The sequence below is a fragment of the Hakea prostrata genome, chromosome 10 (genome assembly GCF_041222555.1).
Source record: "Hakea prostrata isolate BN-2017 chromosome 10, UWA_Hpros_2, whole genome shotgun sequence".
Lineage (NCBI taxonomy): Eukaryota > Viridiplantae > Streptophyta > Magnoliopsida > Proteales > Proteaceae > Hakea > Hakea prostrata.
The window spans coordinates 40,478,692-40,503,973 of record NC_142609.1 but is presented as its reverse complement, the minus strand read 5'-3'; the positions used below and the strand labels follow the sequence as shown (position 1 = coordinate 40,503,973).

Below are 25,282 nucleotides of genomic sequence, written 5' to 3'. Positions count from 1 at the left end.
AGGTCACGTCAAAAGGTTGAGGATATGTTTAGAAGATTTTTTATTTTATTTTATTTAAACCCTTTGATGCGACTTATAGACAAGTGTCACTCATTGATAAGGATATTGATAATTCATAATTTTCTTGTCAGAAATGCACATGATAAAATTCAGTGTAACATCTTTCCGTCAATCTTTCATTCGTTTTTCTTCTCTCTAAAATAAAAATTTTATCGAATTAGAGATCACACTCCATGTATCGAGGATGGTAGAGATGCACGAGTGTAGAAGAATTCTACTGATGAAATCTTTTGGATGGAAGCACCATATGAGAATCTGTCTGATCATTCCATGGAGGTCACAAAAGGTTTGTAGGAGTTGTGGAAGGCCACTAGTACAATGAAGGTATAATTTTTTTCCCATGGTTGATGGGACACGTTAGACTCCCAACAAATGTGAGGAAAAAGAAAATTCATCTTCTTTGTATCAGCGGAAAAGAGGATGTGTGATTCATATTTTAAGGGATTGAATGTATGCAAGAAGCCTTTGGCATCACAAGCTTTGGGTATGATTACTCTGAAACCCCTGCCTTTCTTCCTCTAAAGAACTAGGCTTGCAGCATTGGCAAGTCACATTTGCGTGCAGAAGCAGAGGTGACTGCAGCTTGTGTTGGGTTGAATTTTGCTGTTAACAAAGGGTTTTAAACTGTTGATTGAATCTGATTCTATGAAGGCGATTGGCCATGATGAAACATTCTTTCAGGATCCCCTGTTGTTCTCATGGAGATCCTCTAGGAAGAGTTGCGACAAGGCTTAATGCCTCCTATTACTATGAGTTATAGCTTTTAGGCACAAGAAGGAATTTACCTGTGAAAGCTAATAGGTACAGAACAAGAAAACCATTGAATACAGCCAATGCAATGGCTGTTACGCATTTTTATGGAAAAAATTTACGACGGTTCTTCAACCAATGGAAAACCAACGAAATATTGTTGTTTTCGGGAGAAAACTATTAACTACTGTTTGGGGTTTAAAGAAATTATTGTTTTAATGTTAAACTATTTGACTTTAGAGGAAAGCAATCTATTTTACTCTGCTGCATCAATACTCATGGCAGTCCCAGCTTTTTCTTTTCAGCCCCATCCACAGGGGTAAAAAATATGATTCTTTAAATTTACTTCAGAACACATCTTTACAGGAGTAAAAAATTGCTTCCCTCTAAAGTCAAGTACTTCACTGATTCTGAACTCAAGAACAAAGGAAATTCACAAAGATGAATGCTCCTGGGCAATATTACATCAAGCTGAACTGTGATGCACCTTGGATTAAAGAGTCCAACACAAGTGGTATTGAGATAGTTATAAGAAATTTCTGTGGTGAAGAACCTAGTTCAGCACTTTCCTATGGAATCTCTTGTGACGTTGCTCCCATAGTTGAAGCCTCAACTGTGTGTTCAAGGATCCTCCAAGCAATTAGAAATGAAGTCAAGAACCTTTTGGTGGACTTAAACTCTCCAAAGTTAATCAATCAAATTGATTTTACTTTTCCACACCTTTAGATTCAACCTATTGTTTTAAGATATTTGTAATCCCAGAACCTCTTTTGAGCATTATGAGTTTTTCTATATTGTTAAAGTTGCAAATTCAATGACAGCTGCTTCCTTGACTAAGGTGGCTTTCTCTGTGAAGAACCTTTCAATAATGTGGCCCCTTTTAATCTTTGGCTTAACTAGTTGTGTAAAATTTATGTCAATGCTTGTAATAGCTCTTTCTCTCTTTTCAATATATTAACATGGCCTAACCACCCAAGGAAAGAAAACTAACACCACAATGCCAATTTCTTCCAAACCATTGTAAATAGTTTTCTCACAACAGCAACATTCCGTTGGTTGGAGAGCCGTCATAAATATTTTTCACATATGAGATCCCATAGGTTCTACATTCTTTAGCTTTAGTACCCAAATACCATAGCAAATACTTCACTATATGCCACATTTTGCTTGTTCCGTAGCGAATAATGCATTAAATGTCACACCATTCACTTCTGCTGCATTGGTTGTATTGAGTGGGTCTCGTTAGACCTATTAGCTTTCACTAGGAAATTCCTTACCGTCGCAAAAAGTTACAACTCATAGTAACACGAGGCATTAAGCCTTGTTGTGACTCTACCTAAAGGATCTCCATGAGAACAACACGGGAATCCTAAAAGAATGTCTCATCATGGCTAGGACCTTTCAACCTCGGGCATTCTATCGACAACATTATTTGCTTCCCTGTGAGCATGGTTCACAATCCCATGGTCCGTCAACCTCAACCTGACCTTAATCTCATCAATAAGCCTGACATAGATCTATAGCCTTTAACCAATCACTTGGTCGATTGTAGTCTAGCTCGCGTGAGTCCCTATTCCACCACAACAAAGAAACTGGGTGGTGCACGCAAATGTGACTTCACTGCATCTGGCTCGGTTATTGATAGGGTCAATAGATCAACCATTCCTTGAAATCTCTCTTCTGATTCAAAATCGTGGTGTAACATATATCACCCCCTCTTCTAGTTATGGAATAGATGACAAACAAAAAAATGAATTTTTGTTCAAGAATGAAATCTTATTGGAGTTGTCCATATCTAGTTCATCCTTCAAAACCATGTCACATCCCGACCAATATTACTGCAAGTCTAGCTCTTTCGTGGAAGAAAGACTGGGGTTTCGGTGTAACCACACTTGAAGGAAGTTCCAAAAATCACACTGGTGGATTAGCAGAAAGCATGCAACACCAAAGGCTTCTTGTGTACATAGTCCCTTAAAATTTGAATCACATCCTCCTTTCCACTGAGACAAAAGTTGCACCTGTCATCCTCCAAATTTTTATTTCTTTTTCATCACATTTGTTAGGAGTCTATCATATCCTGCCTTGCACCAAATATATATATACTAGTAAGAACTGCAAGTGCAAATGCACATGACCATACATATAGGGAAAGAAGAGAAATGTCTTGAAATCAACTTTTAGTTGTATTGTATTCTCTTTACATTGATACTTGGGTTGCATACAGAGAGTCACATTTTTACTTCACTCAATACTAATTTTAGTTGAAACGATCATTTTTTGTACCAAATTTGGAGCCTTAACCTAGTTGTTCCATTGAAGCAAAATGATCCAAGCAATGAAAACTAAGTAAGCGTTCATAATCTGGAAGACGACAATACATAAGAAACAATGAATTAGTGAAAATTTAAAGAGAAGAAGTGAACCTCTATAGTGAAATCTACAAGAACTTCTTTGCTGATGCTTTGCTCTAGGCAAAGTTGCTTCTCTGACAGCATTCATCTTTGGAAACCATTAGAGAAACCTCATCACCAAATAGTCATTCACCTCATTATTCTTGAATCTGAGAGCATGACAAAAATGAGAGTGAGGGTCAAGTGGTGGTGAATGGATGGGGGAATGAAAGATATGCGTTCCTGAGCACCCATTTGAATAAACTCATGATTATAAGTTTTTCACAATATTTCAAATAATTAATAAAATGCTCTAAATTTCCAACCAAACATTAACCTACAAGAAAATTAAGTGAAGATGAAAGATCATGCTAAACTAATAAGAATAAAACTATTCAAATTATATAACGGAACAAAAAAAAAAAAAAAAAAGAGTTGGAAGACCTCAAGAAAAGGAGTCCTAAAATGCGATATAATCAACTCCCAATGATATAGAATGGTAAAGTAATGCCTTCACAATATAAATGTGTGATTAACGGTTTCAAATATGAATTAAGTAAATAATCAACTACAAATCTTATAAATTATCACACGAACAACAATAAAGCCTAAACGACAACATTCACTTACTGTTCGACATTAATAAAAATATCATCAATTGACATCGATCTAAAGTTAAAAATTAAAACATTAAATAAATCAGAGGTGATACGATAGCTTTTCATTGAAGAACTACAGGGATTTAATATGTGACTTGCTCACTAATAAGTAGTCGATCCATTCCTTAAAACATCCAATAATTTAATTGGAAAACCCAAAATTAAATTGTTGGATGGAAAGAATGGTATCATTTCCTTACAGCCCTCATAGGTACTATAGTTATTCCAATCATCGTTCTCTATCTTCTTGGTAATATATTCAATGCTTCCTCTTTGGGTTTGTGGTGCGTGTAGAATACACCATTTTTCTTTGAATGCACATGATGAACAATGGGCACCGTTAAATTTCTATGGAATGGATGAACAATGAGTACCAACAGTACTTTTGTGAGCTCTGTTGAGTGGTCACATAGATTCTTGCAAGGAGCTTCTATAAGAAAGATTCCATCATTAGATTCTTCCAAGCTCAGATATCCCTACCATCCTCGATACATGAAGGTGTGATCTATAATTCGACAAAATTTTTATTCTACAAAGAAAAGAAAAGGAAATGAAAAATGAACTCAAAGGTGTAAAACAAAATTTTTATCATATTCATTTCTCATAAGAAAATTAACTACTATTACCTTATGGATGAGTGGCACTTGTCCATAAGTCATATCAAAGAGTTGAAATTATATTAAAATAAAAAAAATTCTATCTTCCAAATTTAACCTGAAATTTTTATATAATCTACATGTGTCACTCATCAAAAGAAAAGAAAAAAAAAAAAGATGGTTCCCTTCTCGTGTCAAACTCCTTTAAGAGTGTTCCTTGTAAATATATATTCAATTATTCAAAACATGACTCTTTTCTCAAATGATTATTATTACATGATTAAGTAATTGACCACGGAAAGTCATGACATTCATAATGCACAAGCCAAAGGTTCTCAAATGATTATTAATATATGATTAAGTAATTGATCACGGAAAGTCATGACATTCATAATGCACAAGCCAAAGGTAACTTTACTGTGCCTCTTCAATCTTAAGATTTAAATGTTTTTTCCCACATTGGTATATCAAAAAAATGTCATAATTGAAAGTAAAACTTACAAATGTAATCAATACCATACTCCCTCTTATTTATGGGTGTAAACGGATTGGATAGTGGTAATATCAGATCCGCATCCTATTATATTCGGACAGATTCAAATAATATCCTATTGATTTTCTGACAGATTCAGTCGGATTCGGATGATAATTGGATAATTATTTTCTCAAATAGATTCTTCTAAATGGACATGAATACAGATTGAATACAAATTTTTTATTACCTACTTACATATTTACCATTTTATTTGTAAAGAATAGGTTGAAAATTTAAAAATATAGCAACTTTGATAGCTATTCTAGTAGAAAATCTAGAAAAATAGTCACATATCATAGGTAAAAAATTTATAAAAATAAGAAAAATAAATATAAATAAGTAACTTAAATGGACGGAGAATAATCGGTAAGAAGGGTACCGTACGCGTATACAATTAGTAATCGGACGGATTCGGATACTCCTAAACCGATGCTGATGCGAATTCTCGGTTATCCTATTTATACCCCCTACTCTTAGTCTCTGAATTTTCTTTTTCATTTTTTTCTGTTTTAAGATATTTAGAATATCAGTTTTCTTATTCCCTTCGAAATTCCATAATGGGACTTCATAAAAAAAAAAAAAAGAATAATTTGTCTTATATGATTAATACAATGACCAGTAAACAGTTAATTAAAATGTATCAATCATTTTATTATTTATTTATTTATTTTGTCTGAAGTGAAGAATTTGTTAAAACAAAACATCCCAGAAGAAAGATTGCCTTTGAGAGCTTATATCTCGACGCTCCTGCTACCAAAATTATTATTTTAATAAAATAATGTCACAATGTGATGAATATATTTCTTTTGGATTTTGAAAATACTTAGAAAACCATGTCCCGATATTTATTCATAGACGCTAAGGATAAGCACAAGATTAGACTCAAAGATTTATTACTCAAGGAATCAAATTCAAACAAAGCAGCTAGAAAAAAGAAAAGAAAAGAGAAGAGTTCAGACCAACAATCCAATAACATGAATGCTCAAAGCAAAAGAACAATCCATGCTCTCTCTCTACGATTAATGCCATTTTGCTATCAGTCTTGCATGGTTAGGTTCTTTTGTATCGACAATGTAGACCCCATCAAGTTGAACAACAACAATGCAGTCTGTGCAAGTATCTCGTGTTGCGTCATAAACTTGTGCATTAGTAACTCCTTTACTGACACCAGTTTGATACCAGAAATCACAATAGAAGAGGGTAGTATACGCAAAATTTATACAGAAATTCCATGGGAATTCATGATTGTAGTCGAGAACCTTAGGTCCGAAATCATCATTCTTTGATTTACAATGGAAATGCAATTCAATTCCTCCGCCCAACTTGTTCTGCACTCTTGCATGCACTCTAGAACTCAAGAAACACCCAGCAAAAACCCAAGATGAAGAGAAGTGCACCGTCATCACAGCAAGAATTAGAGCGATTCTCGTAAAACTACCCATTGATCTATCTAATTTGTGATTCCTTCTAAGTTTCTCCTCCCCTCCTAACTATTAATAGATGAGTCTTATTCTTTCTAAGCCTATAAATGCATGAATAGGAGATTGATTTTTTTCACAAGAAAAATAACTTTCTTAAAATAAAAAATTACAATAAGTAATAAATCTACCGAGAATTGAAGATTTAAGAAAGAAAAAAATAATTTAGAATGAGTAATCTACTTAAAATATAAGATATATACAAATATACCTAGATTACAATAATTGACTTTCTAAAATTAAAGGTATGCAAAATAAAAACTGTAAACTTCATAATACTAAGAGCAAATTATACTGGCACCCTAAAATGGAGGCCTTAAAACACTAACACCCCACTTTATGTTTAAAAAGCACATAGATCCCAAAATTGAATTTTCCTTAAATAAATTTTTCAAAATTTTCACTGAAAACCTTTCAGATGCTGTTTATTATAGCTAGGGATATAACTAGTGATAAACAGTAATTTAACTATTTTCAGTGATAAATTTGACAAATATATCAAATAAAAATTCGTTTTGGGGTCTATGTGCTTTTTAAACATAAATGGGGTGTAAGTGTTTTAAGACCTCCATTTTGAGGTGCCAGTGCAATTTGCTCTAATATTAAAGATATGGAAAATAATATTAGGGTGTCAATAAAACCTTATTGACCCCGCTAGGCTCAAACCTGCCTTGAACCCGGTTCGATCCCAACCTGGTTTTTTAACCAGAAGTGCAGGTTGGGTTATAAAACAATGAGCCCCGACATTAAATGCGCAGGATTGAAGCTCAATCCTTTAATCATAACCCGAATGACAAAATCATATGGAAGCCTTTACCATGCCTTTCAACAGAAAGCCCTTTGTGGATGGGGTTGAAAAGAAAATGTTGGGACTGCCATGAGTATTGGTGCAGCAGAGTTGGGTTTGGCTTTGTTTGTGAAAATCAAGCTCAGCTTGAGATTCCTCAGAGGCTAGACCAACTTGAGCTCAGCTTAGCTGAGAAACATTTAACAAATTTGATTTTGATTCTATTTTTGGAAACCTTGATAACAAGAGAATGCTTTTTTGATGCTTTGTAGATGGATGATGGATCCAAGGTTTGACCCTGAGAATGTTGAACACAACAAACGTATTTTCGAGCGAATAACCGACATTTCTACAAGAAAAGGGTGCACTCCTGCTCAGCTTGCACTGGCATGGGTTCATCATCAAGGAGACGATGTCTGTCCCATACCAGGCACCACCAAGATTGAAAACTTCACCCAGAACATCGGTGCTTTGTCTGTGAAACTATTGCCTGAAGAAATGGCTGAACTGGAATCCTTGGCTTCAGGTGTTAAAGGGAATAGATATTCATTCTTTTCAATGGGAAGCACTTGGAAGTTTTCAAACACCCCTGACTATCAATTCCCCCCCTCTCCTCCTCCCTCCTCCTCCCCCCCCCCCCCCCCCCCCCCCCCCCCCCCCCGCCCTCTCTTTTTTTTCCCCCCCCCCCCCGGGGGGGTTGTGCGTTTCCCCCCCCCCCCCCCCTTTTTTTTTTTCCCCCCCCCCCCCCCCCCCCCCCCCCCCCCCCCCCCCCCCCCCCCCCCTTCCCCCTTCCCCCCCCCTTCTTTTGCCCTGTCCAACACCGACTTGTAGGTCGGCAAACTCAAAGTCGGTTCAGTTCAAAGCTTCATGAAGATGGTAGAACACTGCAGAAATTTCAAGAAGATTGTAGAAAGAGATAGAGGTGGCTGTTGAAGAAGATTGTAAAGTTGGTAGCGCTTCACGAGCTGGTAGAAAGAAATCAGAGGCTTTCAAGAGTCGGTCCAGTATGAACAGAAATATTGTAGAAGTTTGAAGAAACAGCAATGGCGGTCTTTATGTCTATATAAAGGAAGCCTAGTCATGTTGTGTTGTACGGTGTGTGTGAGTTAGAGAGAGAAAGAAAGTTAGTGGGAGGAGAGAAGGAGAGTAGTGGATAAAGGTGTTGAAACACCTTTATCATACGTGAGCAACAAAAAAGGAAGAGTGGAGAGAGAGAGCATAAAGGGCAGCCATTAAAGGTGAGGAGAGAGAAATAGAAAGAGAGAAAAGTGGTGTAGCATTTTGTTTGTAGCTTTTTTTATTAGAGAAGTGATTTTTGTGGTGTTTGTTTTTTAACACCTCTTCTTGTATACACTGTGAGTGGTTACACCATCACCCTGCTGCACCAACACGTGGTATCGAGCCCCTGTTCGATTCTAGTTGATCGAAGCATCAACTTGATACGAGATGGCAAATATGATCCAGCCTCGATTCCTAAATTGACGAAGTCCAATTATGATAATTGGAGCATTCAAATGAAGGTACTACTCGGATCTCAAGATCTATGGGAGATTGTTGATGAAGGCTATACGAACCAGCTACGTAGTGGCCTTGTCCATGCCCGGAAAAGTGCGTTGAAGGATTCAAGAAAAAAGATAAGAAAGCTCTCTTCCTCATCTATCAAGGAGTTGACGAATCGGTGTTCGAGAAGATTTCGAATGCCATATCAAGAAAGGGCATGGGATATTCTCGAAATCCTACCAAGGCGTGGATAAAGCAAAAAGGTCGCCTTCAAGCTCTAAGAGCTGAATTTGAAACTCTTAGAATGAGTACATCTGAGTCTATTGCTGATTACTTTAGTCGAGTTCGGACTATTAGTAATCAAATGAAGAGAAATGGAGAAATATTAGATGATGTCCGGATTATGGAAAAGATCCTTAGATCCCTTGTTCCAAAATTTGAACATATTGTGGTGGCTATTGAGAATCTAAGGATCTATCCACAATCTCTATTGATGAGCTTATGGTTCTCTCCAAGCTCACGAGCAAAGGATAAATAGAAATAAAGTCCCGGTGAAAGTCCGGATCAGCTCTCCGAGTAAATTATCCATGAAAGATGAGGTTCAAGTAGCGTCAAGACGGACGAGAATCTGGCCTGTGACAAACATTCGAGCCACTATAGCATTATGGTGGACGTGGAGGATGGAGAGAACAAATATTATGATCAGACGATCCAATATAAGAGGTCAGGTGGGAGATCAGAGGACGTGGTTCTTATTCTCAAAGAAATGAAGATCCCAATATCATGCTATAACCCAAGAGGTATGGTCATCTCACTATGAGTGCCAGAAAGCTTGACCAAATATTGAGAAAAGACTCACCTTGCTAAAGAAGTGGCGATGATCAATCCACGTTTCTACCTATAGAGGAGATGGAAAGAACAGAGGCATCCTTTCCTTGACACCGCGCAGTATCACATGTGCGGCTTCGGAGTATTTTCATTGAACGAGCTCCAGGAGAAGTCATGTTTGGTGACTCATCCAAGATTCCAGTCAAGGAAAAGGCAACATAATGATCCAGCAAGAATGGAGACCACAAGTTTATCACGATGTCTATTATGTTCCAGGACTACAAAGCAACATAATAAGTCTTGGACAACTCCTAGAAAGGGGTATGATATTCATCTCCGATTTCACACTCACTATTATGAACAAGGTTGAGATTTGATTGCAAGAGTAAAGATGTCTAAGAACAGACTATTTACTTTGGACATCAAAGAAGAAAGGTAAAGTGCCTAAACTCCATCATCAAGAATGACTCATGGTTATGGCATTTGCGTTTGGGCATCTTGGCTTCAGCGGCTTAAAATTACTATGGAAATCAAAGATGGTGAATGGTTTACCAAATATTAATCATCCAGATCAAATTTGTGAAGGGTGCATTCAGAAAGTCACACGTAAGCTTTGAAGTTGGAAAGTCAAGAAGAGCAACAAAGCCATTGCAATATTCACAGTGATATAGTTGGACCACTTGAGGTTGCATCACTTGGAGGTCCGTACTTTATTACTTTCATTGATGATTTTAGCCCAGATTTGGGTATATTTCATTAAAGAAAATCGATCTTTAGACAAATTTAAAGAGTTTAAAGCACTCGTTGAAAACAGTGGCTATCATATCAAGACTCTCGATCGGATAGAGGAGGCTTACTTCAGTTATTTGAAGCTTTTGCAAAGAAAATGGTATCTTGCACCAACTCACAGTCGCTTATACTCCACAACAAATGGAATCGCGACGAAGAATCGCACAATTCTCACATGGTGAGAAGCATCTTGAAAGGTAAGAATCTACCTAAAGTCTTTTGGCTAGCTGCTGTCTGTCTATCTACTCAATAGATGCCCAACTAAAAGTGTCAAGTTCAAGACACCTTTCAAGCATGGACCGGTACAAACCCGTTTAGTCATTTCAAAATCTTTTGGATGCATTGCATATGCACATGTGCCGGCAAAAAGGAGAAAGCTAGATGATAGAGGAGAAAAGCATATTTTCATAGGCTATGATGCAAGAACAAAAGCCTACAGACTCTACAACCCAATTAGCAAGAAAGTTGTAATCTCAAGAGATGTTGATTTCGTGGCAGATCTTGAGTGGACAGAAGAAAGAATGTCAAGGAACATTTTTGAAACGGAGCTCTTCAAGAACAGCACCAACACTAATGAAGATCCTCGACTCTCCCCACCAAGTCCGCCCAATAACTCCAGCCGCCTCCTCACGCTCCTACAAGAACACGGGCTTAGTGATGTCTACAACACTCTGAACCAATACAAATGGTAGATGATTTTACATTGTTTTGCCTTTTGCGATGTGATCCAATCACATATGAGAAGTCGTCGAAGAAATGGCAGCCATGGATGAGAAATAGAGCAATCAAAAATGATACGTGGGAGCTCATTGATTTGCCAGGACACAGACAATTGGAGTAAGTGGGTGTACAGCAGACGATCAGAAGGAAAAGTTGAGAAATACAAGGCAGACTTGTTGCAAGGCTACAAGCAACAACAAGGTATTGACTATGATGAAGTATTTGCACCAGCTTGCAAGGATTGACACCATCACTTCCGATTGCTTTAGCCTCCGTGGAGAATCTATCGATGGATGTAAGTCCTTTTCTCATGGATACCTGGAAGAAGAGTATACATTGAGCAACCCCAGGATATGTGAGAAAGGCCAAGAGATAAGGTATACGCTAAAGAAGCATTGTATGGCTTGCAGCACCAAGGGCTTGACATGAGGATTGATGCTATTTCCCACCTTCATAAGAGTCCATATGACACACCTTATATACAAGATAAATGGAGATGGAGATATCATGTTCATCTGTCTCTATGTGGATGACATGATTTTCCCATAATCCGTATGTTCGAAGATTTAAGAAGGCCATGACACAAGAATTTCAGATGATGATATTGAAGATGTCATATTTTCTTGAATAGAGGTATGCGCTGAGAATCTTCATTTCCAAGGTTCACGTACTCAAGAGTTCAGATGGATCGTTCAGGCAATAGACACCCGTGCAATGTGCGACATGATTCAGAACCTCCCCTACTTTTCTGCCCTTGGGTTTAGGTCTTAACTTTCACAGACCCATCATGTATATAGTGGTGTCCCGTACATGGAGACCAGCGTCCTTCTCCGGAGTTCTGGTACATAGAGGTCAACTTCTCAGGTCTGTTCTTACTCGCTAGATTCCAGCTCTTGGTTCCCGTTTTATGGGGAGACCTAGATACAGAAAAGTACTTCAGGTCGTTTTCTTATTGATCTCGCGCTTTCATGGTCCAAAGAGCTCAACTCTCCTTTCATCATGTGGCGTTTTCCAGATTATGTCTCCAGCATATGGTTAAATCTTATGCGTGCATCATCCCAGATCCTACAACCATATATTTGACAACAGTCCCTCTCTCCGCCCCCCCTCCTTCCGTCCACTTTATCCTTAGCCTGTGTTCTCTCACCAAGATCATCGTTTTTTCCAACCACTCAAGACTGGTATTCAAGAGATTAAAAGCACAACTCCTGCAGTCTTTGGGGAGTTTTTCAAACCCACTTGTAGGTCCACTCAATCGTTCTTCGCTTCTGAGATGGTGACACTCATTTCGAGATTGTGAGAGATAGGGTGGCTTTAGATTTATTTCCTTCCGCTTGAAATCGCTTTCAGTTCCTGCTTTTGAGTTTGACCTTCTTTTTCTTATGGAGCCTAGTCATGTTGTGTTGTACGGTGTGTGTAGTTAGAGAGAAGAAAGAAAGTTAGTGGGAGGAGAGAAGGAGAGTAAGTGGATAAAGGTGTTGAAACACCTTTATCATACGTGAGCAACAAAAAGGAAGAGTGGAGAGAGAGAGCATAAAGGGCAGCCATTAAAGGTGAGGAGAGAGAAATAGAAAGAGAGAAAGTGGTGGCATTTGTTTGTAGCTTTTTTTATTAGAGAAGTGATTTTGTGGTGTTTGTTTTTAACACCTCTTCTTGTATACACTGTGAGTGGTTACACCACCCCCCCCCCCCCCCCCCCCCCCCCCACTCCCCCCCACCCCCCCCCCCCCCCCCCCTGTCCCCCCCTTTTCTTCTTTTTTTTTTTCCCACCTTCTTGGGGGGGGGGGGGGGGGGGGGGGGGGGGGGAGATGTTTTTGTTGTTTTTTTTTTGTTGGGGGGGGTGTTTTTTTTTTTGTGCTCCCCCACCACCACGGGGGGGGGGGTTTTTTTTTTTGTCAAGGGAACACGAACCCCCCTTTTCCCCCCCCGGGGGCCGCCCAACAAAAGAGAACCCCTAATTTTTTTTTTTTGATTAATGCAAAAGAATAATTAATAATTAATTCAACTTTAGCAATTATTTTAATTAAATGATGTCACAAGCATTGGTATAAAGCATATGCTTTGATGTACACATCTCTATATTCCATATCTTATCTAGCAAATGTTAAAAAGATCCTGTCTCATGCTAGCTTAGTACAGCCTTTATTAGTTTTAGATAGTATATGATTTTATAAAGGATCAAAAAAGATTCAGTCTATGATAGTAAAATTATTGTTGATTGTTGGTGATATTGATATAACTATATATGTCATATGGGGTCAACACAGTTTCTTCAAATTTTGTTTGTGTTCTTAATTTAGTGTGATGTGAAGTTGTACCTGAAGGATATTAGATCAAGGCTCATTGTATTTGAAGCATCCAAAAGAAACCTATTAGAGGTGGATTTCATAGGGTATGCGAGATCAGCCTGTCAGGCTAGCTTGAAGAGGCTTCAGCTTGAGTGCATTGATCTCTACTATCAGCACCGAATTGATACTTAGAGTTGCTAGTGAAGTCACGGTGGTTTGTTTCTTAACCAAATTTTAGCATTTTCTCCTCAATAAGCATCTGGGTTTTTTACACGAATCGATTTTCTGTATAAGATGGGTGAGCAGAAAAAACTAGTGGAAGAAGGAAATATTAAATATATTAGACTATCCGAAGCATTTGCTTCCACAGTTAGGAGAGCGCATGCTGTCCACCCTATAACTGCAGTGCAACTGGAGTGGTTCTTATGGTCAAGAGATGTAGAGGAAGATATAGTTCCTAAATCCTACTTGCAGGTGAGTCGTTCTATCAAATTCCAATTTTGCTATTTTCTTATTTAAATATTTGAACTTCAAACGTTAATCTGTGGTTGATCATTTCTCCCTGATGGGTTGATAAATCCAACCTTCAGCAATTGCAAAAGTAAGAAACATTTCGGTATTTCTGATATCAATTTTCTTGACTACCCAGGGAACTTGGAATAGGTATTTTGGAATACTTATGGAAGAGGTTTGTATATCGCACCCTTTATTCATTAATACCTGCTAGTAGATGATGAATTCAATTGAATTTTGGATCCTTGATGATAAGAGAGTGCTTTTTTTTCCTTTCTGATTTATGTGGATGCCATGCTGTGCACTCTAGGAAAACATCATCTGCTGTGCACAGCAATGCACTTTTATATAAAATCACAGGCTAAGATTTAAAGCTTGATTTCAAATTTGAAAAGTTCAAAGAAGCCTTATAGTTTCTTTGCTTTCTCAACCTATGATTTGGTCTAAAAGTTCACTGCTGGGCATAGCAGAGAACTGTGCAATCTAGAGGAAATTTTCTCAGGGTGCACTCCCTGCTCAGCTTGCATTAGCATGGATTCACCATCAAGGAAATGATGTATGCCATATATCAGGCTCCACTAGGATTGAAAACTTCAACTAGAACATTGGAGCTTTGTCTGTGAGACTTTTGCCTGAAAAAATGACAGAACTTGAATCCTTGGCTTCAGGTGGTGAAGGTGAAAAGATATCCACCCAAAATGAGAACTTGGAAGAATTCAGCACCCCTACTCTGTCAACTTGGAAGGGCCAATAAATTTTGCTTTTCTATATTGATCCTATTTAATTAAGTTTCAGTTTATCCCGAAACAGAAAAATGTTCTGTAAAAGCTCAGTAAAGCTCTTAAAATGTAATCTGAATTTCCATTTAAACAAAATGAAAAAACCCAAGCCCGCAGTTCAGGTTGAAAAAACCGGGTTGGGATTGGACCGGGTTCAAGGTGGGTTTGGGTCTAGTCGGGTCAACAAGATTTCTTGACACCCCTAATATTATTCTCCATATCTTCAATATTAGGAAGTTTACAGTTATTATTTTGCATATCTTCAATTTTAGAAAGTCAGTTATTGTAATTTGTATATATCTTATATTTAAGTAGATTACTCATTGTAATATTTTCTTGAAATCTTCAATTATAAGTAGATTTATTACTCATTGTAATTTCTATTTTAGGAAGGTTGTTTTTCTTGGGAAAAAAAATCAATCTTCCATTCATGCATTTAGGAAGTTTACACTTATTATTTTGCATATCTTCAATTTTAGAAAGTCAATTATTGTAATTTGTATATATCTTATATTTAAGTAGATTACTCATTGTAATAATTTCTTGAAATCTTCAATTATAAGTAGATTTATTACTCATTGTAATTTCTATTTTAGGAAGGTTGTTTTTCTTGGGGAAAAAAATCAATCTTCCATTCATGCATTTAAGGCCCTGTTTGGTTACGCGAATCCAGAGATTTGAAATCTCTGGATTCACAAATGGGAGATTTTTACCTGTTTGGTTGTGTGAATCTCTAGATTCATGAAATCTAGAGATTCACATTTTTACACTAAAAACGTGAATTTGTTGATTTATGGGTATGAGGTGAAATCTCCCCATACTATCAAAGCGTTAAAGATTTGAACCATAATTCAATAAATTTTTTTTTAGGATAAATCTAGAAATTTCATTCCAAAAATTCAAACTAACCAAACAGTTAATTTTATGAACCATGACTCTAGAGATTTGAAGTCTGTAGATTTGAAATCTCTAAATTTTTGAAATCTACAGACTCAAGTAACCAAACAGGCCCTAGGAAGTTTACACTTATTATTTTGCATATCTTCAATTTTAGAAAGTCAATTATTGTAATTTGTATATATCTTATATTTAAGTAGATTACTCATTGTAATAATTTCTTGAAATCTTCAATTATAAGTAGATTTATTACTCATCGTAATTTCTATTTTAGGAAGGTTGTTTTTCTTGGGGAAAAAAAATCAATCTTCAATTCATGCATTTATATGCAATTTTTTTCCAAATCTAGTCTTAACACTTCGAATCCTATAGAGAAAGAACATTGCCAATGGTAGGATAGTCAAGCGGTTAACACCTACGGGGAGGTCCTGGGTTCGCACCCATCCGGTAGCATATATATTAGTAATATTCCCCCCTATAATATTAACTCCAAAAAAAAAAAAAAAAAAAAAGAAGAAAGAAAGAAAGAAGAAGAAGAAGAAGAAAGAAAAGAAAGAAGAAGAATACAAAATGAAAACGTACCACTCTACCAATCACCAAAACATATCTAATAGTAATGCTACCAACAAAAATCAAACTCACAATTTCTTTATTGAAAGCTATTGATCTTGCCAACTAAGCAAGCATGCAATGATATTCAATTTTTGTATTAAATTTAAGCTTTAAGTAAACTTTATTCAAATTAAACGAACATACGGTTAGGTTGGCCAAGGGCTAAACCCGAACCCGACCCAACCCTACCAGGGCTCATTGTTTTATAACCTAAGCCTGCACTTCAGGTTGAAAAAACCAAGTTGGGATTGGACCGGGTTCAAGGCGGGTTTGGGCCTAGTCGGGTCAACAGGGTTTCTTGACACCCCTAATATCATTCTCCATATCTTCAATATTAGGAAGTTTACAGTTATTATTTTGCATATCTTCAATTTTAGAAAGTCAATTATTGTAATTTGTATATATCTATATTTAGGTAGATTACTCATTTTAATATTTTCTTGAAATCTTCAATTTTAGGTAGATTTATTAATCATTGTAATTTTCTAATTTAAGAGCGTTATTTTTCTTGTGAAAAAGTCAACATTTCATTCATGCATTTATTTGCAATATTTTTCCAAATCAAGTCTTAACACTTTCAATCCTATAGCGAAAGAACAGGTTTGGAAAGAATAAGGCTCATCTATTAATAGTTAGGAGGGGAGAAGAAGCTTAGACGGAAGCAAAAATTAGATAGAGCAATGGGTAGTTTTACGAGAATCGTTCTAATTCTTGCTGTGATGATGGTGCATTTCTCTTCCTCTTGGGTTTCTGGGTGTTTCTTCGTTGCTGAAGAGCATGTAAGATTGCAGAACAAGATGGGCAAAGGAATTCAATTGCATGTGCACATTAGATCAAAGGAAACTGATTTCGGACCTATGGTTCTCAACTTCAATGATGAATTCCATTGGAAATTCTGTTTAGAATTTGTGGCTACTACCATGTACTGGGGTTGATTTCGGTATCAAGCTGGTGCCAAAAAAGGAGTTACTTATGCTCATGTTTATGAAGGATTTCGAGATAATTGCTATAATTGCACCGTTGCTGTTAAACTTGATGGGATCTACGTTATAGATGAAGATAAACCAAAGAATCCACCCCGGGTAGCAGTATGGGATTATTCGTAGAGAGAGAGAGAGAGAGAGAGCATGGATGGCTCGATTGCTTCGAGCATTCATGTTATTGGATCGTGGGTCTAAACTCTTCTCTTTTCTTTTTTCCAGCAACTTTGTGTGAATTTGATCCCCAAGTAATAAATCTTTGAGTCTAATCTTGTGTTGATCCTTGGCGTTTATGAATAAACATCAGGACATGGTTTTCAAGTATTTTCAAAATTCAAAAGAAATATATTCATCCTTTAAACTTCGTGAGGAGTGATGAGTCCTGATCCCTCCCCAAAGAGGTGTGTGTTCACCTTATGTGTTTCACCACACAATAAGGGTGGGGTCCATGTGAGATTTACTAGGGTTCTCACCTCTAATTCACTTACCGTGGAGGATTTAGACTCCCACTTTCTTATGAAAACTTTACTCATTGATAAAACAATTACAAGCATGGAACTTTTGAGAACTACAAGAAAATTAATTTTAGAGGATAAGAAATCAATGAGGATACAACGAACGCCTTTCTTTCACAAGCTTACCAATCATCCATAGTTAATTTCAACCATTTTGACTTCTCTCACCATGGATAGTCCATGCGCTAATTTAGGATGGTCTACTTAAGCACAAGCATAAAATACTTTAAAGCCACATAAGTTTGGGTCCTTAGAACAACTCACCTTTTCCCCCTTTGGTTGGGTGCAGAGGGGTAACCAATACATCCAGCCAGCTTATGCACACAACAACTAATCTTCAGAAAGAAAGGGGAGAGATCTGAACTCATGAGCTCTCAATACTCGAATTTATTTGCTGATTCAATGATCTCTTACTTGGACTTAGTAGGAGGGGAAGAGTTTCCATGTAATTAAGCTTCTTGATTAGAACTGACGACCTTGTCTTTGTCATTCATGCTGAACTGACCTTGCCTATGTGCTTTACAAAAGGAAAATCCTAACTTGCTGTTAGGATTGAAAGTTCCAGCATAAGGCTTATTTAAGCTCAGGGTGATAGGGTAAAGACTCCTAGTGCCAAGCTCTTCTTGTAAAATTCCCAGAAGAACAAAGACCTGATTGGTGAAATTTAAGATAGACATAAGACATTACTTCATGATTCATGTTCTGCATTTCATGTTTCATTCTTCCTGCCTGTCTCACTCTTGTTTATTAACTTTTTACCCTACAAGCAACAAATGGAAAATTAATTAAACACGAAAAAACTTACTCTTTCCTACTACAGAAATCTGCCTACTTCATCTGGCATAGACAACAGGATCATTTGCTACATGAGAAAAAGGAAATCAAAAGAGAGTGAATGTCTAATAAAAAGGCAAAGATTTCCCAAACCCATTTTAGAGATGTCTTTGTCAGGCCAACTGAGTCCTCACAAACCGATACAGATTTCATTAATTGCAGAAATGATCAAGTCTTCAAGTTCTAAAGAATTATACAAGCAAATCTCTTTCCATCTACCAGGGGGAACTATTAGCATTTAGCAACACATCCCCATCCTGAAATCCAATTCAAAGTTGATTTTTTCAAATAGAAGTTGGACTAGTGCCCAAACTGTAGGGTTGGAAACGACCTCTATTTTCTCATTTTTCTAAGCTTCTGAGGATGCTTAGGGGAGGTAATGACGTAGGTGCTGGTGTGTTTCTTCTCATGCTATGTTCTGGCTTCTGTCATGCATTACATCAAGCAGCTATTGAGTTGACCAACTGTAGTGTTCCCCAACTTTATTTCTATATATAAAGGAAGGTGGGTGCCCGAACACAAGAAGAGAGTGTCAGTATCAATTCTTTAGTAGTGCCTAAGATTATTGAAAACGAGACCATGGTAAGCATAAGGAGTAGTGTGTCAAAACCTAACATGAACCGTTAAAACCGGACTGAACCGGCCCGTTATAGCTCAAACTGGCCGGCACCGAAGCTTAATGGGCTGTGTTTGGGCTGAACAACCTCAGCCCGCAATGGTTCGGGCTGGGCCGGGCTAGCTCATGTGCGGCCTGTTAGCCCAAACCATTTGGCCCGAAACCAGCCCTAACCCGAACCAACTCGTTAAACTCGTTATAAATAAATAAAATAAAATAAATCTAAATGTAAAAGCCAAGAAAACCCCCAAGTTTCTATTTGTTTTCTTAATTATTTTGCATTGGTATATGTAAACAACAAGCTTGTCAAAGCCTTCGCCATTTGGAAGATGGGTTTAATAAATATTTAGCAAATGTATTGTCATTTGAAAATCATTTAATGCTTTATTTTGATCCATTTTTACAAGTGTTAAGAAGGAAAAGGAGAATAGGCAAATACAACCCATTAAAATTAATCAAGATGCTAGATTTCTTTTGTATATTAGTTCTATAATTTTTATTTCTTTGTGGAAAAAGAGTTTTTGGTTTTGAACACCCAACACAAGAGATTTGAAGAGAACTTAATGCTTATATGTGTTTACATGATCTTGATAAATTCCACACATCAACAAAGTACTCAAAACATACCGCTAGTAAACCCGAACCCAAACCGTTAGTAAACCCAATTCGAAACCGTTAGCCCAAACCCAAATCGCACGGCCCGAAACTGTTATTTTCTTAATGGACCATGTTTGGGCTGAGTGTTTTTCAGCCCGAAATTGTTAGGCCCAGCCCGAAACTGGGCCAACCCGAACCGTTGACACCAAGGACACCAAGGAGGATCAAATTGGGGTCACAAGGCCTGCAAGTCTCAGCCCATGGGCTTGGTTGTATGGGCATGTCATCAGCTTATGGTTATTTAAAGCCTGAAGAGGAAATGATCACCCTTATCCACCACTCCATTAACAGTGGTGTCACCTTCCTTGACACCTTTGATGTTTATGGTCCACAGACCAATGAAATTCTTCTTGGAAAGGTAACTATTTTTGGATCTTTTCCACAAAGTTTTTCAAATTTTAGTCTCTTTGTTATCAGATTTTAAGGATTTTTATGTTCTTTCATCCCCATTTTTAGGCTCTAAAAGAGGGAATAAGAGAGAAGGTGGAATTGGCTACTAAGTTTGGGAATCAAATTTTGGATGGGAAATGGGAAATGGGAAATCAGAGGAGATCCAGCATACGTGAGAACTGCTTGTGAGGCAAGCTTGAAGAGACTTCAGCTTGATTCCATTGATCTCTACTATCAGCACCGAGTTGATACCCGAGTTCCAATTTAAGTCACGGTGGGTTATTTTTCTTGCAGTTTCTGTATGTCTTTCAGACAAATTTGAGGTGTTATGGAGATAAACAGAATCCAAACTGGATTGAAACTAATTAACTAAACCTTCTTATCACTTACTGACTTTGTGTGTCAGATGGTTGAACTGAAAAAACCAGTGGAAGAGGGGAAGATTAAGTATATTGGATTATCTGAGGCATCTCCTTCCACAATAAGGAGAGCTCATGCTGTCCACCCTATAACAGCAGTGCAATTGGAATGGTCCTTGTGGTCAAGAGATGTAGAGGAAGAAATAATTCCAACTTGCAGGTAAGTTGTTCAATTATGTTAAACTGTCATTCTTATTTATCCAATATATGTTAAACCCATGAAAGTTCTGATGTCATTTTCCTTGATTATTAGGGAACTTGGAATAGGTATTGTGGCATACAGCCCTCTAGGTAGAGGCTTCCTCTATTATGGACCTAAACTTGTAGAAAGTATTCTTGACAATGACAGAAGAAAGGTTTGTATATCTTTATTTATTTATGAGACCGTATTTATTCATGAAGCACACCCAGAATGACAAAACCATATGAAAGCACTTTCCATGCCTTCACCAGAAAACAGATTGGCCAGCCCTGGTGGATAGCCTTGGTGGATAGGGCTGAAGAAAAAAAAAACAATGGGGAATGCCATGAGTATTGGCGCGGCAGAGTTGGGTTGGGCTAGGCTAGGTTTATGAAAATCAAGCTCTAATGATCACTGATGGTTCAAGCCTGAAGGTAATAATGAATACGGCTGACAGAGGCCACGTGGCGTAACTGGTACAGGTTACGAGAAGCATGGGCGGCTCGAGATGTACCATTGCGCAGGCCAGCTTAATAAATGCGATGCTTGGAGATTTGGAGAACAAGAGAGGTATTATGAATTGTTTCCCTCCATTATCATTTTTAATCTAGCTTTGCCACTAGCCAGAGCTCTGTGGTGCTTCATTACTGACTTAGCCTTAGGAAGTGGCCTCCCAACCGTGCGGTCGGGCCACATCTAACCCAATTTTGCAAGTCATTAATCAAAGATCTAAAGAAGGATTAGCTTTTGGACGCATCACCATTTAAACAAAACGAAAATGTACCTCTCTACCAATCACCAAAACAGATTCAATAATATTGCTACCAACAAAAATCAAACTCACAACTTCTTTATTGAAAGTTATGGATCTTACCAATTGAGCAACCATGTAATGGCATTCAATTTTTTGTATTAAATTCAAGCTTTAAGTAAGCTTTAATCAAATTAAACTAACATAGGGTTAGGTTGGCCAAGGGCTAAACCCGAACCCGACCCAACTCTGTCAGGGTTCATTGTTTTATAACCCAAGCCTACACTTCAGGTTGAAAAAACCGGGTTGGGATTGGACTGGGTTCAAGGCGGGTTTTGAGAAATCCCGGGATCTTCTACCCCTTTAATCCGTGGTAAAGACTAAGAACTTGGGCCTCAAGTCGGCGACAAATGGGGGCCATTCAATTCAAGCCCGAAGGATTGGAAATTAAACCAATGTTGGTGGATGACCCTTGTAATGACTCAAAAACTCTCCTAGAGTTTAAGTGAAGAGAGAAGATTAATCCCGATAGTGTAAAAAGGGTGATCTTGGAACATCCATAGGTCAACGATGGAGAATCTAATTGATGCAAATCAGGTATCAAATCGAATATCGTCAAAAGACCTTTCCAATGAGCCAAAAATCATTAAAATCGGAGTTCGTTTGGGTGTCCAACCATGGACGGAAAGTTGGGTCGTATGAGCAACCATGTAATGGCATTCAATTTTTTGTATTAAATTCAAGCTTTAAGTAAGCTTTAATCAAATTAAACTAACATAGGGTTAGGTTGGCCAAGGGCTAGACCCGAACTCGACCCAACCCTGTCAGGGCTCATTGTTTTATAACCCAAGCCTGCACTTCAAGTTGAAAAAACCGGGTAGGGATTGTATCGGGTTCAAGGCGGTTATCTTCAATTTTAGAAAGTCAATTATTGTAATCTGTATATATCTTATATTTAGGTAGATCACTTATTGTAATATTTTCTTAGGGCCTGTTTGGTTACATGAATCCAGAGATTTCAAATCTCTAGATTCATGAATCTGAGAATTATACCCGTTTGGTTGTAAAAATCTATAAATTCATGAAATCTAGAGATTCATCTTTTTACACTAAAAACGTGAATCTATAGATTTATGGGTAAGGGGTGAAATCCAGAGATTTCAAAAAAACTATACTTTTGCACATTCACAAAAATCACGTCGATCAAATAGTTTTTTAGGATGAATCCATAGATTTCATTCCACAACCAAACATCTAATTTTATAAATTATAACTCCATAGATTTGAAATCTATAGATTTGAAATCTCTAGATATTTGAAATCTCCAGACTCATGTAACCAAACAGGCCCTTAAAATCTAGGTAGATCACTTATTGTAATATTTTCTTAAAATCTAGGTAGATCACTTATTGTAATTCTAGGTAGATTTATTAATCATTGAAATTTTCTATTTTAAGAGCGTTATTTTTCTTGTTGAAAAAGTCAATGTTTGATTCATGCATTAATATGCAATTTTCTTCCAAATCAAGTCTTAACACTAACAATCCTAAAGAGAAAGAATAGGTTTGGAAAGAATAAGACTCATCTATTAATAGTTAGGAGGGGAGAAGAAGCTTAGACGGAAGCACAAATTAGATAGAGCAATGGGTAGTTTTATGAGAATCGTTCTAATTCTTGCTGTGATGATGGTGCACTTCTCTTCCTCTTGGGTTTCTGGGTGTTTCTTCGTTTCTGAAGTGCATGCAAGAGTGCAAAACAAGATGGGCAAAGGAATTCAATTGCATGCGCACATTAAATCAAAGGAAACTGATTTCGGACCTAAGGTTCTCAACTTCAATGATGAATTCCATTGGCAATTCTGTTTAAATTTTGTGGCTACTACCATGTACTGGAGTGATTTCTGGTATCAAGCTGGTGCCAAAAAAGGAGTTACTTATGCACATGTTTATGAAGGATTTCGAGATAATTGTTTAAACTGCACTGCTGCTGTTAAACTTGATGGGATCTACATGATAGATGAAGATAAACCAGAGCATCCATACCGGGTAGCAGTATGGCATTATTCGTAGAGAGAGAGAGAGAGAGAGAGAGAGAGAGAGAGAGAGAGAGAGAGAGCATTTATGGCTCAATTGCTTTGAGCATTCATGTTACATTTATGGCTCAATTGCTTTGAGCATTCATGTTATTGGATCGTTGGTCTAAACTCTTCTCTTTTCTTTTTTTCCAGCTATTTCGTGTGAATTTGATCCCCAAGTAATAAATCTTTGAGTCTAATCTTGTGTTTATCCTTGGCGTTTATGAATATACATTAGGACATGGTTTTAAAGTATTTTCAAAATTCAAAAGAAATATATTCATGCTCTAAACTCCACGAGGAGTGATGAGTCCTGATCCCTCCCCAGAGAGGTGTGTGTTCACTGATGAGCATATTTATGTGTGAAATCTTATGGCATAAATCATGCATTTTACACACTTAGAGTGGAGCTACCTTGGATTTTATGTTGTTTTTGCAATTTTATTTAAACAAATATTTGGAGTTTTGGATGTGAATCATGTAATTTTACACATCAAAAGGTCTATTCAAATTCTCAAATGTGAAAATGGGCCTGATCTGGAGAATGATGGGCTAGAGATGTGATTATGGGCCAACTCCGAAATATTTAAAAGATAAAGAAGGCAAATTTGATCTACAGTTGAGATTATAAATTATCAATCAAATCTACAGAGATATTATTGAGAGAGTCTAAATGGAGAAAAGAGTCATTTGCATACCTCAATATCTTATTTCCTATTTGTGATTTGACTAAAGAAAGAAAAAGAGGAAAAAGAATTATATTCAAATAAGGAAAAAGGAAAAATCCCGTTTTTGAATGTCTCTGTTCATTTTCGATCAAGCCCTTCATCGAACGATCATCCGGTGTCCAAGCGAGCTGATTTTTGGAGGAGAGCTTCACGAGTCTTGATCCTTAAATCCAATGGGAATCATGCATTTGATCTCTTTAAGTCAGTCCGATTAGTACGTAAAAACCCCAATTGGTTGAGTCAGATAGAAACTTTGAGTTTGATTCAAATTCTGTCAAGATTCATATCCCATGTAAACTCTATAAAAGGAGAGCATACTCCATTAAGGGAGAAGGTGTTTTAGAGCTTAGTAAAAGCACTCTTTCTTTTCTCTTTAGTTTATTTAGGTTTTCTCTAGTTTTCTTTGCTTGTTTTTGTGAGATTTTAATTTATAGATTGAATGTTTAGGTTTAATTTTTCTACGTAATGCAATTCAAGTTCAAGTTTCAAGTTTTAAGATTCGTTTTTCTCTGGGTCTGGAAATTGCATATCTAGATCATTCTAGATCTAGATCTGGTTGTTAAGGTTGGTTGAGATTCGAATCGTTCATTCAATTCTCAAGTAAGTAACCTTCTTCAATAATCTTCTCTCCTCCCTCCATTCCCACTTCTATCTACCCATCCATATTCTTAATTTAGGATTTACTTTAGCATTTATTTATTGTTCTCCCTTTCCCTGGGTTCTTGATCAGAGATGCCCACAGTCGTGCCTCTCTTTGGTTAAGGTTTCAATTTTATTTTTATTGATCTATTATTTACTTTCTGCAATTTACTTTCAACATTTATTTATTGTTCTCCCTTCCCCTAGATCTTTGATCAGAGATGCCTACAATCGTGCCTCTCTTTGGTTAAGGTTTCCATTTTACTTTTACTACTTTGATTATTTCATTTATGCAATTTCTTGTTCTCTATATCCGT

General features: G+C 37.1%; 1 protein-coding gene and 2 pseudogenes across 1 annotated transcript; 2 read left to right on the top strand and 1 right to left on the bottom strand.

Annotated features, from left to right (window-relative positions):
* Nucleotides 1–6,009: 6,009 nt before the first annotated feature.
* LOC149002953 (S-protein homolog 24-like) lies at nucleotides 6,010–6,432 on the bottom strand. The gene has a single exon (XM_089138787.1). It carries the CDS (start codon nucleotides 6,430–6,432, stop codon nucleotides 6,010–6,012), a length of 423 nt encoding a protein of 140 aa, XP_088994913.1.
* Nucleotides 6,433–7,534: 1,102 nt separating this feature from the next.
* LOC149002952 (putative aldo-keto reductase 6) lies at nucleotides 7,535–14,647 on the top strand (annotated as a pseudogene).
* A 2,214-nt stretch (nucleotides 14,648–16,861) lies between these two features.
* On the top strand, nucleotides 16,862–23,593 carry LOC149002951 (IN2-2 protein-like; annotated as a pseudogene).
* The last annotated feature ends 1,689 nt before the right edge of the window (nucleotides 23,594–25,282 follow it).